Consider the following 17,627-nt stretch of genomic DNA (forward strand, 5'->3'; position numbering starts at 1 on the left):
CTAGCAACCATGCATTTATTTGAATAGACTTTGAATAGGAGAGGGCCAGAATATAAGGATCAGTAATAAAAAGTAACAATAACAATACATTTGTAGCCTTACAGAGCATTTGTTTTTTTAGAAGGGAGTCAACAACGCCCCATTTAAAAGCTGAAAGACTCAGAAGAAAAAGGCAAATAACTATAAAACTATAAAAAATAAATAATGAAAATCAATCGAAAAGTTGCTTAGAATTTGCTGTTCTATAACATAATAAAAGTAACTTTAAAGGTGAACCACCGCTTTTACAATAAAAAAAATTTGCGGCTAGTACAGGGAGTGAACAAACATATCATACGTTTATGTTGTCACCTGGTTATGGGCAAACACAGGACGTTTCTATGACTAATATTTGAATGATTTTAAGGTTGTTTTGATTGAAACTTCATTAAAGGAGAACTAAACCCCAAAAATGAATATGGCTAAAAATGCCATATTTTATATACTGCACTTATTGCACCAACCTAAAGTTTCAGCAGAAAAGAAGATGGGGAGCTACTGGGGCATCTTTGGAGACACAGATCTTTACTGCTATAGGGCTGTGGTTGCCTTGGGCTGGTACAGAAGTCCAAAACATAATGTACATTTCTAGATACTTCTTTAATTAGGCTTTAGTTATCCTTAGGCTTAGGCTAATCCTTAGGCTTATCCTTAGGCTTTAGTTTGTAAGCTGGAGGGCTACAAATTAGTAAGAACCTCCTTTGTATTGGCGCAAAATATAATGTGTTCATAAATGTTGAGGATGCTGAAAACTAGTTCAGTAGTTCAGTAGTTCAGGAACATCATTAATACCAAGGTTAAAGGTTTCTTTTACCTTAGACCAGGGGCACAATGGACTGATTCCTCAGCCTGCAGATAAATCCCTAACCTCAAATCTGTGCTCTTCTGTGCTAGCACCCAGAGATGGCACAGATGCAGGCATATGGAGTGGACATTGAAATGCATTCTCATGTTTTAGCATTGGAATCTATTCAGTGTGCCCATACCAGGTCCTGGTGGTTCTGGGTGTGGGCACAGAAGTGTGCTTATTTCAGCATAGGGTCTGGTTTTCGGCCTGCGTTTATCCTCAGGCTAAGAATCAGCACAGTGTGCCCTTGGCCTAAAAGGAGAATTCAACCCCTCATGGTGATGAGTCCCACTGGCCCCCCTCCCTGCCTCCCATCTTCGGCGCTTCGGTAATCTTCGTAAAGTGAGCACCATATTGACGCATATGCAGTTGGAGCAATCTTCCGGTTTGCAACAACTACACATGCGCCGGAAGTGCCGGAAATTGCTGAAGGGAAGAAAGAAGACCCAAAGATTACCAAAGAGCCGGAAGATGGCGTCTGTGAACTCCGCTGCGCTCACTCTGCATGTACAGTTAGTAATCCTACAGGGGACACAATTCTGGGGTAACACTTAATAGGGGGAGGCAGGGAGGGGGGCCAGTGGAGAGGGGCCAGTGGGTACTTATCATTACCATGGGGGGTTCACCTTTAAAATTAACTTTCATATGATTTAAATAGCACTAGTATCTGTCAAAAGTAGTGTGCCTGCTAATCAAACTAGAGCAGGTTAATTGGCTTCTGATAAAAACTGACTGTGTATGTATGTTATAGGGACCTTAGATGGTAAGCTCCACTAGGGCAGGGACTAATTTGAATGATATATAATCTCTGTAAAGTACTGTGGAAATCTGTTGGTGTTACATAAATACTAGGAAAGAAATAAATAATAAAGAGGAAACAGCTGCTGGCAGTGACGGGCATGCTGATCACCACAGTTCTTACTAAGATAGGAATGCACTGATCACAAACACTATGTGTCATGAGCCTTAAGACACTGAAGCAGTGCAGAGATGGATAGGATCTAAACAAGAAGCGGTCTTTGTTTCAAATGCCAAGCGAATGGAATGTATTAAGAAAAAAGTGTGATCTACAGTATGAAAGCTGCACATAGGTCAAGGAGGATTAGCAAAGTATAGAATGTTGACATCTAGCTCGATGAAGATTATTTAGTTTCTTGGCCAGTACAGTTTCAGTGTGTTGTGGAGAATCTAAAAGAGCATTAGTTGTGGAATGTGGACAGGGGAAAATGCAATTCTTTGAGGAAATGTAGAGAAGAATGGATATAATGAGGCTGGTTAGTAGCAGTAACGAATGGCTGGGTCCAAGTTAGTCTTTCTAACGATAAACTTGAAAATATATTTTAACTACATTGTACTCAGGCTTAACTGGTTATTCCATGCCACCGCTCTAATCATGTTTCATGGAAGAGATTTTTCTCACAGGGCTCCATTCACTTCATCTTACACAAAGAGTCCCTTGTTTTACATCAGTTAAGTAAGATTAACAGGTTTCTGCAGAGCGGGCAAGGTTCTCATAAGTTTAGTAACCTATGGCAACCAATCGAATGTTTCATTATTTTAACTGCGCCGGACCAATAAGGGCCACTGGACAAAGGAGTTTAACATTGCCACTGTTCCCTCAAGAAGAACCTTAGCAATCGACCCTCAGAATTGGCTGTGTTTCAGGACAAAGGCAGATTGTGCCTTATATATATATATAAAGCAAATGACAAGGGGCACCACTGTTGGCTTTAAAGTGCTTTAGAAAATTAACCATGTTTAAAGCTAGAATTGTAAGAACACTGTTTTATTTGTGTGTGACATAAGGAAACAAAGCACATGTCCAAATCATAAATCAAACTAAAGCCATCATAATATTCCTCATGAACTGGATGGTAAGGCAGGACAATTGCCAGGCCATGGAATACACTTACACACCAGTTAACAACAAGCAGTAGTTCTAAACTGGAGCTCCCTAACGCCTCCCATTGTAATGAATGCAGATACTGGACTCTCAGGCATTTCCTAGTTTTAAGTCAAAGCAAGACAGCAACGGGCAATTTATGGTACTTTTATCTTGCTGCAATTCACCCAATGTGCTATCAGCCTAAAAAACATACTTCTAAGGCAACAATATGATGGATTTTAGAAGCAATAATTTATGCAAACAATGAGATAAAGGGGAAGTTTACCTTGAAATTAACTTTGAGCCTGATTTACAAAGTGATATTCTGAGACAGTTTTCAACTGATCTTTTTCTTAACAAAAATATTTATCTCTTTGTTCTGCAGCTTTGCAGTTTCTGGAGCTAATGGGTTGCTAGGGTGCAGTTTAAAATATACTAACATTAAATGTGAGCTACCCTTTTAAGCCTTGAAAGTGGAAATTGTTTAAGGCAGAGTATATTCCTATGTGTACATTTTTGTTTTAATGCAAATCAGCTGAATTTACAAGTACTCTTTTGTGCAAGCATTGAGCTTTCAGAATGTTAATGTTCTCTTTTAATCAAGTAGTTTCCATCTTATTGCTGCTGTAACGCTTCTGCCCAACCATTGGAATGTCTCACATAATCAAAGAGGTATAAGACAAGAGGTACAGGACAGCTAGATCCCGGAGCAGCAGTAGAAGAAAAATGAATTCAGTTTCCCCTGATGCAGTACTTCTGGGTCACCAATGGGATGTAGGGCACAATCAGGAGTGTAACAATGGGAGACCCAGACTCATCAACAGCTTTTGGTTTCCCGAGTGTACTAAAGCCAGCAGCTTCTGGGGCCCACATGTGTAGGACCATTCTTAATGGCTATTGTGAATCACGAGTGTATAGGGCTGAGCAGGTTCTGACCATGGTTCAGTTTCAAGGTTGTTTTGGTGAAACAGAACATATTTCTAAACGTTTCTGTTGGGAAACAATATTTGCTAATTACTAGTCGCAATATCCATTCAAGCATGTTTATTTCTTCCCACAATGTAAGAGAAGGTATGGATGAATAACTATGTAGTACCTCTTTATATGCCAGACCAGAAATTCTTTATTTCCTTTTCCTACTATTTGTACTCATTACAATAACCTATATACAAGGAGTGTACACTATGGCTGAAACATAACATTGGTTGCTCTGCTCAAGGAGCTTGCCAGTGCACCACTCAATCACAGCATGGAACAGATGATTTTCCAGGAGCATTTCTAGGACATGGAACTCTTGGTTTACTTAACAAGAAAAGCCTGTTATTATTTACTGTACCCTCTGCTCTTCAACTGCCTTGCTCTTGCTTTCCACTTAGACTATTTCCTTGTTGTAACATGTAGTACCCTCTGCTGTTAAACTAGAAAATTGCATATGAATCAAACCATGCAGTATTTTTTCTTTTAATGTGCTGTAACTCTCTGACATTCACAGAAATAATATATTGTTTCTCTATAATTTGTAAACATTATACTGCACATTGCTCTTTAAATAAATCACTCTTTAGTTTGCAAGATTACAATTCTAATCTGACTGAAATGCAATGAATTGACTTTAGCACAAATCATTAAAACTTGGGTTGAATAAATTGAAACCTCTCAAAATTAGAATATGCTCCCTTTTGTTTTATAGAGAATGAGTGAAGGGATGCACACTGCATACAACAGTCTTAATCGCCACTGGAAACAGCATAATAGATTTTATTCAGTGTTTGAGTTTGTGCCATGTTGTAAATTGGATGCAAAAATGGATGCAGTGGTACAAGCAGATAAGCAGCATTCTGTTTAGCAATAATAAAAAGGGGTTACTGATACTGTCACACGGTGGCTATTTTTCCAAGCAGTAGTCACTTGTACACACATTAAGGGGGTTATTTTCAAAGGTCCAGTTGTGTTTTCCCAAAAAATGTGAGTTTTCAAGAGTAGTTTCCAAATAAAAAATAATCAAATTTTTCAAAATGTATAATGCCCCAAAGCTGCAAAAAACTTGCATCCAAAAATACTCCAGCTAAAACCTGTCGGGGTCATGTTGAAGACAATGGCAGAGGTCCCTTGGACCATTTGAAGATGTTTTTAGCCTTCATGATTTTCAGGGTTTTTTTTTGGTGGTTTGCACTTGAAAAATCGATCAATTTGAGCTATTTGAGGTTTTTTTCTGCATCAATTTGAATATTCAAGTTTTTCCCCCCAATTGCATTGATTCTGGTTTTTTGCATTCATTTTTTTAATAAATAAGAAAACATTGGAGTTGTGAGTTTAATCGAGGTAGAAAAAAAACTTGCAAACTTATTGATTCGAGTTTTTAACATTTGTTTTTTTTCATAAATAAGAAAATATTCGAGTTGTGAGTTTAATCGAGGTAGAAAAAAACCTCACAAACTTGACTTTTGATAAATAACCCCTAATTACAGACCAGGGTTTATCTCAGCAAAAGTTCAATAATAGATTCTACTTGCCAACCCACTAGCACAACACAAGGAGATTTCTCTCCCTTTTCTTCTCTATATTAATTATTTTATAAATGAAATTAGGACTTTTAGCTCATTGGGAATTTTTTGGCCAATTTCCATATCACTTTTGTTACTACTGACAGTAGTCAGTTTGTTAATCCCATGTATTCATTTTACCCAAAAATCTCTTTACTGGCTTGGAGGGATGTGTATTTGCCCTTACAGGTTTTTTTATAGATTTAGATATTTTTTGATTGTGGTTGCTAGTGCTAGCTACTTCTGTATGCCTCTGCTCTAATGTAGTCAGTAAAATCTAATGTTTACAGAAACATAAATAACCAGTAGATGAACGAATGAAGAACTAGCACAAATATTCTACTCTACACCTGTATAGCAGATAAAAATTCAAATATACCGCAGCTACAAATTGTACCATCCTGTATCTTTATTTCCAATAGGGCAGACACAGGGAACAAAAGGAGGAGGAAGACTCGCGAGTAATACTGCAGAGACCACTGGAGCAGCTGGACCAGTACCAGCGTTTCCTGGGAGACATGATGCAAGAGTGCGGCCAGGAGAATGAGCAAGAACGCCAGTCCCTGCATACAGCTCGGGAACTGGTTGTCTCCTTGGTGCCTTATGGGAAAAACCTATTGGCTGTTGAAGCAATCCGTGGGTTTGAGGTAAAATTATAGCAGTGGTCAAAATGTAGTTTATTATCCAAACAACAAAGAACCAAATGTTCAAGATGGCCTGAAACAAATATATTTATATATATATATATATATATATATATATATATATATATATATATATATATATTGTGAGGCATGGGGACATTTTCTCAAAGAAAAATACTCTTCTTGATGAAAAAAAAAAACAGAGGTTTATTTAACTTTCCAGACCTCCATAAAAACAATAAGAAACTTTTTGTTAACAGTTCAAAAACTTGCAAAGCAGACTGTTACACATAAAAAAATGATTTCTGCATCATACAGCACCACTTGTTTAAGCCAGCACTTCCAACTTGTGCTTTACAAATGACTCCCCTGCTTTCTAATCACTCCAGCCTTTTATAGGAGTCAGAACTCCCAACATGCACTGCAGCATTCCCTTTAAATTCCAGGAAGTGCTGCTGGCCTGCCTCTTAAGAGGTGCAAGCCACCACACCAGGCTGTATCACAGGTAAAACTTTTAACTTCAAAGCTGCATTTGCAATCATGCTGTATTTTAAAATCCTTCACAATATAGTTACCACAAATTACATTTCCTATGCATATGTGTACATTGTAGCATTTATCTTACACATTTAAATGTAACACAATAGCAGTTAGGTTTTTTTAACACAAGCTAGTTAATTACATGCATGGTTCACAGGTGCTGACAGATTTAGAGTAGAGAAAGGAAAGTGCATTAGGTGGCCAGCCTAATGGAGAAGAGGAAAAGTAACAGAAAGGAATACCATTCACCCAGCATAGGTCTGTCAGTCCATGTGAACACTTGCATTAAAACCAGTGTGACAGATTTTAGTACATATTATATACAATTTGAAGCTGTACCATTCACATCTCCACATATATATATATATATATATATATATATATATATATATATATCTCCGTATGAATGTATTATTCAGAACAAATTGTAAATCTAAATATGTTATTATATTTATGTACATTTTTATAGTCAATAAAACAGTAGTTGAATGACATAGACCAGGGGTAGGCAACCTGCGGCTCTGGAGCCTCATGCGGCTCTTCATCCTGCTTGCTGTGGCTCGGTATTGTCATCTATACAGCCCTCGAACCTGCTGGCGGCTTCTTGAGTGTGAGACTGTGGTTAGCTTACCGTGGTCGCACACGCAGGAAGCCGCCAACAGGAGCGAGGGCTGTATAGACGTCCCAGGAGTGACCGGCAAGACCGAGCCGCAGCAAGATGATTCATCATGGTCCTTACCGTGGTCACACACTCAAGACAAGAGAAAGAAGATCAGAATGGAGCTTCAGAAACAGAAGTCACAAACAGATGAGAACACTAGCATTTAATAGGGCTATTCAGTGTTTAATTTATTTCAAAGTAGGCCTACACATAAACACTGCACTCCTGTTTCTTGTATTCTGTTGTTGTAATAGTTAAAATTAAAAAAAGGTTAATACTTTTAGAAGTTTATAAGCTGTGTTATGTTTTGCGGCTTCAGACTATTTTTCTTCAGTGGATGAGGGGGGCAGAATGGCTCTTTTGATAGTAAAGGTTGCTGACCCCTGACATAGACAATATAGAAGAAGTAGAATGTGAAAAAATCATACATCTCTTAGGTATTTATCCCTAATATCTCTTGGGTATCACCCCTAATATGATTATTGTTTTGATATATGAGATCAAACTAGAGTTAAATATTTTGATGTAGTATAAATAGCCCTTGAACTGGTCTTGAAGTCGTGTTCTTTATGTGTATTAAATGAAAAGAAAAGAAAACAAAGAGGTGGATGAGACAGGTGGGGTGATATATTATGGCAGAAGGCTTTTATGTTCTTGAGCTAGACATGAGGACAATCTTTTTTTTATTATTTTAATTTTGAATGTATTTTTATTTGTCTTTCAGTTGAACAGCCTGCTATATTGTTGGAAAAGAAGTTAATATTAATGCAGTTTTGATACATTGATAGTTGGGATGAGCAAATGTATTGCCGTGTTTCAATGTGGAAATGATGCCTATAGACTTCAATGGGAGAAAAAAAATGTTGCGCGTCGCCCATAGACTAATGCATTTCGCCGAATTTTCGCCCCATCCCTAATTGATACATTTATTTGATACATTTCTTATCTTTGTCTGCTGAGCAGAATCTCTGAATTTCATTACAGGCAGCTGGTGTAATTAATACAAGAGTTGCTAATATTCCAAAGATGTTGCTGAAAAATGTATCAACTAAATGTTGCAAAATTGTAATAGTTTAGAGCATTCACCTGGAATACTGAGCTGCCAGACTGAAATACCAGACACAGGAACCTTAAATGTCGATTTTGGAAAAACGGCAAAAAAATAAATAAAAAAAGTAATTAAAAAAATTCTTTCTATTCAGGCCATCTCCTTTTCATATTTCAATCTCTTATTCAAAGCAATGCATGTTTGCTAGTGTAATTTGGGCCCTAGCAACCAGACTGAAATTGCAAACTGGAGAGCTCCTGAATAAAAAGCTAAATAACTCCAAAACCACAAATATTTAAAAAAATAAAACCAATTGCAAGTTTTCTCAGAATATCACTCTCTACATCATACCAAAACATAACTCAATGGTAAACAACTCCTTTATGCCTGTAGATTGAGGATAAGCAGGTAGAGAGAGGCTAGACTGCATCTGGTTTCTCTTGTTGCCATTAAAAGATTGGTCTGCCTCAGGGTCACATATCTGTCTTTGGGCCGTGATCTCTGATTCTGTCATTTTAGAGTAGCGGCTCCCTATTTATTTCTTCTTCATAAAAGCACAGCTGAATTTACACATAGACTGTCCCTTCTCTATATATTTGCATTCTTGCACATCCAGAAGGATGGCGATTTTGTCTCTGCTGATTTTTATGTCTGCTGCCAGCAGTTCCTCAAGTGGACAGAAAGATAGTGCTTTTTGCTTTTATTGTCTTCGACAAGTGCATTAACAAGCAATCAACTCCCAATCATATTTATAAGTGATATAAGGAGACAAAATGTTCTGTGCTCTGATAAGCTATGCCCTTCTGTTTAAAGGTGAAAAATTTTACATTTTTACCTTGTTCCTCAAGAGCCGATTTACCCTAATTCATATTTTTATTAAAAAAAAAAACAACAGTGATATGTAGAGCTTTTAAAAAAATGTATTAGTCTACCCTTTTAAAAAATGTATTTTCTGACCAAGAAAGGCAGGATATGATGCTGCCAAACATGGTGGCTGCCCTGCATTTGGCACACAAGTACAGGCTAACAGGGGCAGCATTTGGGAGTGGAGTTGATGTTTTTGGGAAAAGGGGGGCCATGCAGGGGGATTACATATCAATGAGCTCAATCAATATTGTTATATTAAGAGTATGTTATATAATATTTCTCATATATTAAGGACATAAAACTCTTTTTTTTCCTATTTTCCCCAATGGTTGCTCAACATGTGACTTTTAATCGTTTAAGAAAATAATGTTTCTACAGATAATTTGTCAGTTCCTATCAGTTATTCTATTGCAGTCACTGACATCTTCCTACTCACAGGTGGATGAGAAAGAACATGGTCGCCTCCTACTCAAAGATGTTTTCACCGTAATATCAGGGAGGAAAAAATCTCTACGACATGTATTTCTCTTCCAAAAACTTTTGCTTTTAAGCAAGCTCAAGACAGCAGAGGGTGGTTTGGAGAACTATGGCTACAAGCAATCTTTTAAGGTAATTGCATACATGAATCTGCTTTTATTTGCAAATGTAGCTGTGCGCTGATAAAGTAAGGGTTATATATCTATCCACACTGTTTTGCAGACAGCTGACATGGGTCTCACAGAAAGTGCTACAGATGCAGACTTCCGACTGGAGCTCTGGTTTCGACGGCAGAAATCCAGGGAGACATTAATATTACAATCGGAGACTATAGGAGTAAAGGAGAACTGGACTAATGAGATAACCAAACTGCTTTGGGACCAGGGAGGCCTAAGCAAAGGTAAGTTCTGCCTATATTAGTTTGGCATGGGTGTGATCTCCTAGACCCAAATCAGACTATGATAAGAGCAACAAGATGGGGAAATAGCACTCAAACTTATGTTGCCCCAACTGCGCAGTAAAATGTTTTCTATAACATTCAAATGTTTTTTAAAAATCATTCATAACAGATTTTTTATGTTTTTATTAAATTTTTTACATATTTCTGATCAGCACTGGGCAGTTCTCTGTTAATATATTTGCAGTTTTCATTCAAATGCAATTTTTTAAAATTGTCTTGGAGTTTTTTCCTGTGTCTTACTAAGCGTTCAATGGCACATGTGGAGATTTGTCACCCAAGTTTAAATCTGCTCTACCACGGGCGGCAAATATCCACAAAATGCTTAAGCACCGGTAGTTAAAGGGATTCTGTCATGGTTTTTATGGTGTAGTTTTTATTTCTATATTATACTGTTTACACTGCATATAATTCACGCTACAATATAAAATCTAATTTCTGAACCAGCAAGTGTATTTTTTTTATTGCAATATTGGTGTGTAGACAGCCATCTCAGGTCATTTTGGCTGGTCATGTGCTTTCAAAAAGAGACATTTTAGGATGGAACTGCTTTCTGACAGGCTGTTGTTTCTCCTACTCAATGTAACTGAATGTGTTGCAGTGGGACCTGGATTTCAGTACATCAGTATAGATTGACTGAAGTTTATCAGAGCACAAGTCACATGACTGGGGGCGGTTAAGAAACTGACAATATGTCTAGCCCCATGTCAGATTTCAAAATTAAATATAAAAATATCTGTTTGCTCTTTTGAGAAATGGATTTCAGTGCAGAATTTTGCTGGAGCAGCACTATTAACTGAAAAAAACATGTTTTCCCATGACAATATCCCTTTAAGTAAATTGCTTCTGGGAAAACATACACATTGCTTTATTCACCAAAGTCACCAAAGTTTCCATCAAAATACTCCAAAAATAAATATTCTTTACTTTTTTAATAGCTGCACACACCTGTTACTGCAGAAATATTAAAAGACAAATCAGTTAGTTAGTTTCCAGTACTCCAGGAGCTAATTAAGGGTTATCACCTGATGGACTATTGAGGGGGTCAGAGTGCAAGTCTGTAATGTGAGGAGAAGGCAAATCTCTCTAGTATTATAATGCAATGACTCCATCTCATATGTCACAAAATAGTGACGTGAGGAAAAATACTAAAAACACACTCTTATACCAAATAAGGCAATGTTGGTGCTCTAAGGCCTTGGGCACACTAAGTGGGTTGTCTGATTTCCTCCACAGGCATTTATATAGAGTTGTAGGAAAGCGGATCCAGTCTTATGCACACACCTCCGTAGCTTAAAGGAATTGTTCAGTGTAAAAATAAAAACTGGGTAAATACATGGGCTGTGCAAAATAGAAAATGTTTCTAATATAGTTAGTTAGCCAACAATGTAATATATAAAGGCTGGAGTGACTGGATGTCTAATATAGTAGCCAGAATCCAACTTCCTGCTTTTCAGCTCTATAACTCTGAGATAGTCAGTGACTTTAAGGGGGGCCACATGCAGGGCAGCCATCAGGGGGGGACAGGGGGGAGAGTTGTAGGGGGCCCCGAGGGTAAGGGGGGCCCCGGCCACACCACACTGCTGACTTCGAGAAGGCATGGACGTTTAAGGGGCCCTGGCCACCAATTTTCTTATAATGTGTGTGTGGAGGGGGGGAATTTTTTTTGAGGAACTTCTATCTACTCTATTGCACTTCGCCTGGTCTGAGGTGGCGAAGGCAAGTCTGGCGATAGAGGTAACGTTCAGTAAAAACAAAAATGTAGTGACTTTGCGTAGTAACGCTCTTTCGCCAGAGCGGAAATACGCCTGGCGTAAGAGTGCAAAGTTGCACTCCTTCGCTAGCGTAATTACGCCAGCGCCCGTTAGTAAATCGGCAAAGTGTCGAAATGACGCCACTTCTCTCTTGAGTAAATTTGCCCCAAATACCGAAAGGCGTGCGCACAGAACCAAATATTGAAAACAAAAGTTTATGATAAACTTAGCAAAGACAAAAAAATCCAAGGGTAATTTTCTGCCAGGAATCCAACTCCTACACAAGTTTATGGGGGAAATTTGTCAGAGTTCAGTAAATTGAACAAAATGTTCTCCCTGCATCAGGACAATTATTTAAATAGGTGTTATTGCTAAGCACTGCTACTAAACTGCACTGAGCGTTATTACCCTGAAGAGCCGCTCAAAGCTGCTGATCACATTGACAACAACTGACATGTGTATAAAGTTTAATACGTTTTAACTTGTTAAAAAAAACTTTTGATAAATGGGAAAGAAAATCAAACCTCTGGGCGTCCTTCAGGATTTATTTAGTTTAATATTTGAAGTCAGCTGCTGTTTTACTTTAAAAAGGTGCTCTCTTAGAACCTCTACAGTCTGGAATGCTGCCCATTGATATGTGTGTGTCTCCAGTAAAGGGGGAAGCTTGTTTATAAAATACCCTTTAGGGTTTATATACATGCACAGAATATTTATGTGTTTTCATATGTTTCTTTTAATGCTTCTTGAATGCTTAAAAAATGCAACACAAAGGTAACTAGAGTAATTCTTATAAGTGATTAAGAGAACAAAAGGTTAAAATACTGGGGAGGTGCCATTTGGCCCTTGGTATGGCAACCTTACTACCTGAACATTTTCTATAAAAAATTTAAACTAGGGATGCTTTTTTTCTAGGACACTGAGCCAACATGTCTGATTAATTTTCCAAGTATCCCCCAATGCCACCCATGGGAGGCGCATGTGCAATAATTCCCCAAAGTGCTGCATTTACACACTACACAGGGAGGTTTGTGATAACAAGGGGGAGCAGCATTGTGCAGTTGTGTGGAACACAAAAAAAAAGGAGCATCCAGTGTAGTGGTGTGACAGAGAGGGCTACAGAGTTTCAAGACATTTCTGTAATCTTTAGGGAAGAAGGGCGGCGCCACATGACTAAAGGATTTATAGAAATGAGGATTTTAAATTTAATCCCAGTGGGAATGGATAAGCGTTTTAAAAAAGTATGCATAGTTGAGTTGTATCCAGTTTAAAGGAAAAGCAAATGCATGCATGCTTAACCAACCCAAATATTCTCAGTCTACAGGGATTCATTCGGCCTAAAAATGTATCAATGCACTGTTGGGTAAAGTTACTAACATTGTGTAAGCATATAGGTATAGTACAGTTAAAGCAGCAGGAAAATTAGCTTGTGGGTACAGTTGTGACGAAAATGAGCTCCCATATCTATAACAATCTTTTACACTATTGCTTCATTGTTGTAAGAGCCAGCAAGATTTATATCAGTTACTGTCTGAGGTTTCACTGAACATTATTTCATTTCCATCATTAAAGGGGACCCAGCACCCAAAAAAATAATTTAAAATCCTATTTTATCATGTTAGTCAAGCAAAATTTTATTTACACAGTTAAAATGTTTTGAATCTTGTTTCCTTCCGTCTGGGAATTAATAATTATAGCAAGCTGGCAGGAGCCATTTTGTTATTAAGGTAAGCCTTGCATCATCTCAGAATCTTGCTTGTGCACCAGAATGGGGGACCTGATGTCCATCCCCATGTCCTGGCTACACAATTAAATGGTTAAGAGAACTGGGGAAATGTGGGGAGAGCAGTGACATCTAGGAAGTACAGAATGGAAAGTGAAAGTAATTGTCTGCCCCGCCTCAATGCCTAAGGCATAGAGGAGGGGCAGACAATATTTGATTGACAGCTGAGATTTTTAACTGAGTTTACAACAGCTATGAATGCTTTAATAAAAAATATAATTTGGGTTTCATGTTTAATTTGAAAAGGACTTTAAAGATTTTTATGTCTGGGTGACAGGTCCACTTTAATGTTTTGCCTGAAGGGCAAACAAATTGTTACATGTTTTATGCTGCTGCCCATGAATTTGATTATCAGCAAGAAGAAATAGAACTGCAAAACAAAACAACACTTGAACACAGTTCTTCCACAAATGTCAGAATTTTTGTTGTAAAGGGTGGTTCACCTTGAATGCCTGGTTGCTAGGGTAATTTGGATCCTAACAACCAGCTGAAGTGGAGAGCTGATGAATAAAAAAGCTAAATAACCACACATATTGAAAAATTAAAACCAATTGAAAAATTGTCTGAGAATGTTGCTGTCTACATCATGCCAAAACTTAGCTTAAAGTTGAACAACCCCTTTAGGCAAATAGAAACAATATCCTATTGTACAAGCACAAGCAGTGAACATGATAATTTATTTTTAAAGGAAAAAAATGTCTTTTTGACATGAGCTCATTCAGTTAGTCTTATCTAAAAGAGCACTATAGAAAGAACCCATCATTTCACAATGGAACAAAGGGAGGGAGGGCTTGCATTACACTGTGCATGTAAGGGAGGTGAGGCACTGGTCCCATCCAGCACAGAGACAGACTATAATAGTTTATTTTCAATTTGTGACATCAGCTATGTATGTGTAAATAAATACATAAAGTGTGTTTATGCACCTTTTGTACAGGACCCCAACTGAATGAGCTCATATCTAAAAGAGGGTATATTTTCCCTTTAAAGTGAGAGTGTACTTGTTCCACATGAGGGCAATGAATAGGTTTGGCTGTTGTTTTAATCACAAAAAATCTATTTTTATTTCTTGAGCTAAACAGGGAATCTGAAGCTACCCTTAGGGCAGAGACACGCGGTCAGATTCGGGTAGATTAGTTGCCCAGCGACAAATCTCCTCTTCTTCGGGACAACTAATCTCCCCGAGCAGCGGGATGGCACTCGGAGCAATTCGTTTTCTGAAGTTGCCTCACGTGGAAACTTCGGGCGACTTCGGAAATACAGCCCTTATATTTGGTCCTTAAAGTAGATAAATTGATTACTAGTACACAAATGATCCGGCTGCATATTTGACTCCTGCTAACAAAACAACAACAAAGGGGGAAGGGAGGGGGTCCTGTACTGTTTTTCTAATTATCTATTTCAAGGACCAAACATGGAGTTATTTAATTTCCCTGTTTTAGTTGAGCAATATCAAAAATCATCAATTTGTTGTGGCAAATAGTATATTTTGCACAAATCCTATTTATTGAACGTGTGTTGAATAAGGCATATACAGGTATGGGACCTGTTATCCAAAATACTCGGGACCTGGGGGTTTCCGGATAACAGATCCTTCTGTAATGTGGATCTTCATCCCTTAAGTCTACTTAAAGATCATATAAATATCAAATAAACCCAATCGGCTGGTTTTGTCTCCAATAAGGGTTAATTATATCTTGGATCAAGTACAAGGTACTGTTTTATTATTGAAGAGATAAAGGAAATTATTTTAAATGTGGAAGTATTTGATTATACTGGAGCCTATGGGAGACGACATTTCCGTAATTCAGAGCTTTCTGGAAATCAGGTTTCCAGATAATGGATCCCATAACTGTACTGCAAATACCGTTTTAATTAATATGAAATAAAAGGTCTTTACATTGTTGCATTACTTTATTTTGAGAAGTCAGACAATAATATTTGTAGGGATTACACTGAAACTGTTCCTGTTGGTGAGCTTGCAGTCAGCAATAAGATGTTTTGACAGTAGCATATCATAACCTATTCAGTACATAAGTACTATTTAACAAGACCACTCTAATTTACTTACAGAGCAAAAAAGCCCAGATACCTCCACGATTGGTTCCAGTCACCGCTCTTTTCTTGACATTAAAGCTGGCTTCAGTGCAATAAGTGAAAGGACAGTCTGTGCCTTGCTGACAGCCAGAGGTGGGTTTGATGGTGTTCTGTGGCTGTAATATACTATAAATGAATATAAAATAATCAGATTTGTAATATAAGGCCCTGTTTCTGTCCTACCAGGTTCTCGTACTCGATCATCAGTAGCTCTTTCTTCCTTGGAGCACAGCCCATCCCCTTCATCTCTTAGCCTTGCCCTAACCCCAGTGCAAAGCCCAAGGAGACTGCGTTCTCCTGGAGGGGTGTCTCTGGCTGACAAAATCAGTGAAGAAGTTGGTGACACTTTTCTAGGTAAGCACCATAAGTCTACATGAATAAACTATCTACCTCTTTGTTGTATGTTCCTTCTTGGTGTGTCAGAGTTCTAGATGTTTTTCTGCCTGGAATCATATTATGTTTATGTTTTAGGTGGACCAGTATGTCTGAAATCAGTATCGCCAATTACTGAGGGAGGAAAGCCTAAGGTAAGATAAAATAAAATAAGTATAACATATAATAAGAAGTCTATACTACTATAATGAAAACAGTTACATATATCGTTCTCAACTTTTCCTTTTCTTAAGGGTTCAAATGAAAACATCTTTCCTTCCACCTCCGTCTAAGAAAAGCAAAGACGAAAGATTCCTTAAGCTCTGACAAATATAAATGTGCTGTTATGGTGCTGAAACCACTAGAAGCACATGTGGGAACCTTCCAAATGACCTCATGAGATAATGGTGCTAACACAAAGACCAACAAAAGTGATACCATATAGTAAGCCAATCAGTAGAATAATGTTAAAGCCATTTAGCATCACTCACAATCAGGTGACTGAATTGCAATGAGTAAAATAATGAACTCAACAATCTGCCATTCCATCGCTTTCCCACCATTTGCTAAAAATGAACAAAGAAGTGATCGGAAGATGCAACTGAAACATTGGGTTTATCTCTTATGAATGAGGCCTTGGAGAGTACTTACAAACTGAAAAACATCTTCTGCCAGTAAGAGAAGATACCATTGTACTGTATGCAGGCCTGGACTGGAAGTCAAAATAGGCCCTGTCATTCCAAGTACACAGAGGCCCAAACAAGCCTCCTACCAGCCCAAACAGTCCCCTACCAGCCCGCTATATGGTAACTTTCTATGGAGCCATACAGCAGCCCCTCTGGCATTTGCCAGAACCCACAGATTGCCAGTCCGGGCCTGACTGTATGACACGATGGGAAAGACTGTAATCATTTTCTATTTTTTACTGCTATGAGAATCTCTGTGAGATCAAGTAAGTGAGTTACAAGCCATCTGCATATTAGTATGCCAGTATTAACAAATATATGAATGCATGTGCCCAGCCGCTGACACTGAGAAGTACATACTGAATCAGTGTTTTGGAGTGGCTCATCCATTTATTATATATGCTGGTGTAAGGAGCCTTACATTACTCCTGATAACATTTCTGCACCTGGCAGTATGTAACAGCACAAGGAACAGTTTAAACAGTGGAAAGTTAACTATATCCTGGAATGCAGCTACCATAAATATATGTAACCTCTTTTATAATATTTTTTTGCTAAGTAATTGCAGTTAATCTTTTTGGCAATATAAATAATGAGCCATTAGTGATCTTACCAGTAGCAAATATACCTTGGGTACTTACATGCTGGAAATAGCCTTGAAAATGCAGGAATGCAAGATCCTATATAAGGAATCTTTATAGCTTGGCATGAGCTGTTCACTTAAAAAGTATGTTTATGGGACTTTTGTTATAAATGAAGCAAAATGCAAAGATGAAAGGCATACATCTAACAGAACTGAAGCTAATCTAGGAAATAGCCCCAGTTTGGAGGACTTACAGGATAAGTGACAGGTGCCCTTATAAGAATCACTGGTTGTTGTCTAATGCAGCCTTTACTATTCCAACTGTTGTGGGGTAACCAAATGTTCTC

General features: G+C 38.0%; 1 protein-coding gene across 1 annotated transcript in view; it reads left to right on the forward strand.

Annotated features, from left to right (window-relative positions):
• The window catches only part of arhgef40.L (Rho guanine nucleotide exchange factor 40 L homeolog), a 39,444-nt gene extending 22,086 nt beyond the window's left edge, over positions 1-17,358 (forward strand). Inside the window, exons 15-21 of the mRNA XM_018260180.2 lie at positions 5,737-5,961; positions 9,513-9,683; positions 9,774-9,951; positions 15,616-15,732; positions 15,826-15,993; positions 16,111-16,166; positions 16,266-17,358. Of these exons, the coding sequence (XP_018115669.1) occupies positions 5,737-5,961; positions 9,513-9,683; positions 9,774-9,951; positions 15,616-15,732; positions 15,826-15,993; positions 16,111-16,166; positions 16,266-16,304 (954 nt within the window). The 3' untranslated portion in view covers positions 16,305-17,358. The remainder of the gene's footprint in view (positions 1-5,736; positions 5,962-9,512; positions 9,684-9,773; positions 9,952-15,615; positions 15,733-15,825; positions 15,994-16,110; positions 16,167-16,265) is intronic.
• The last annotated feature ends 269 nt before the right edge of the window (positions 17,359-17,627 follow it).

This window comes from Xenopus laevis, chromosome 1L (genome assembly GCF_017654675.1).
Source record: "Xenopus laevis strain J_2021 chromosome 1L, Xenopus_laevis_v10.1, whole genome shotgun sequence".
Classification (NCBI taxonomy): Eukaryota; Metazoa; Chordata; class Amphibia; order Anura; family Pipidae; genus Xenopus; species Xenopus laevis.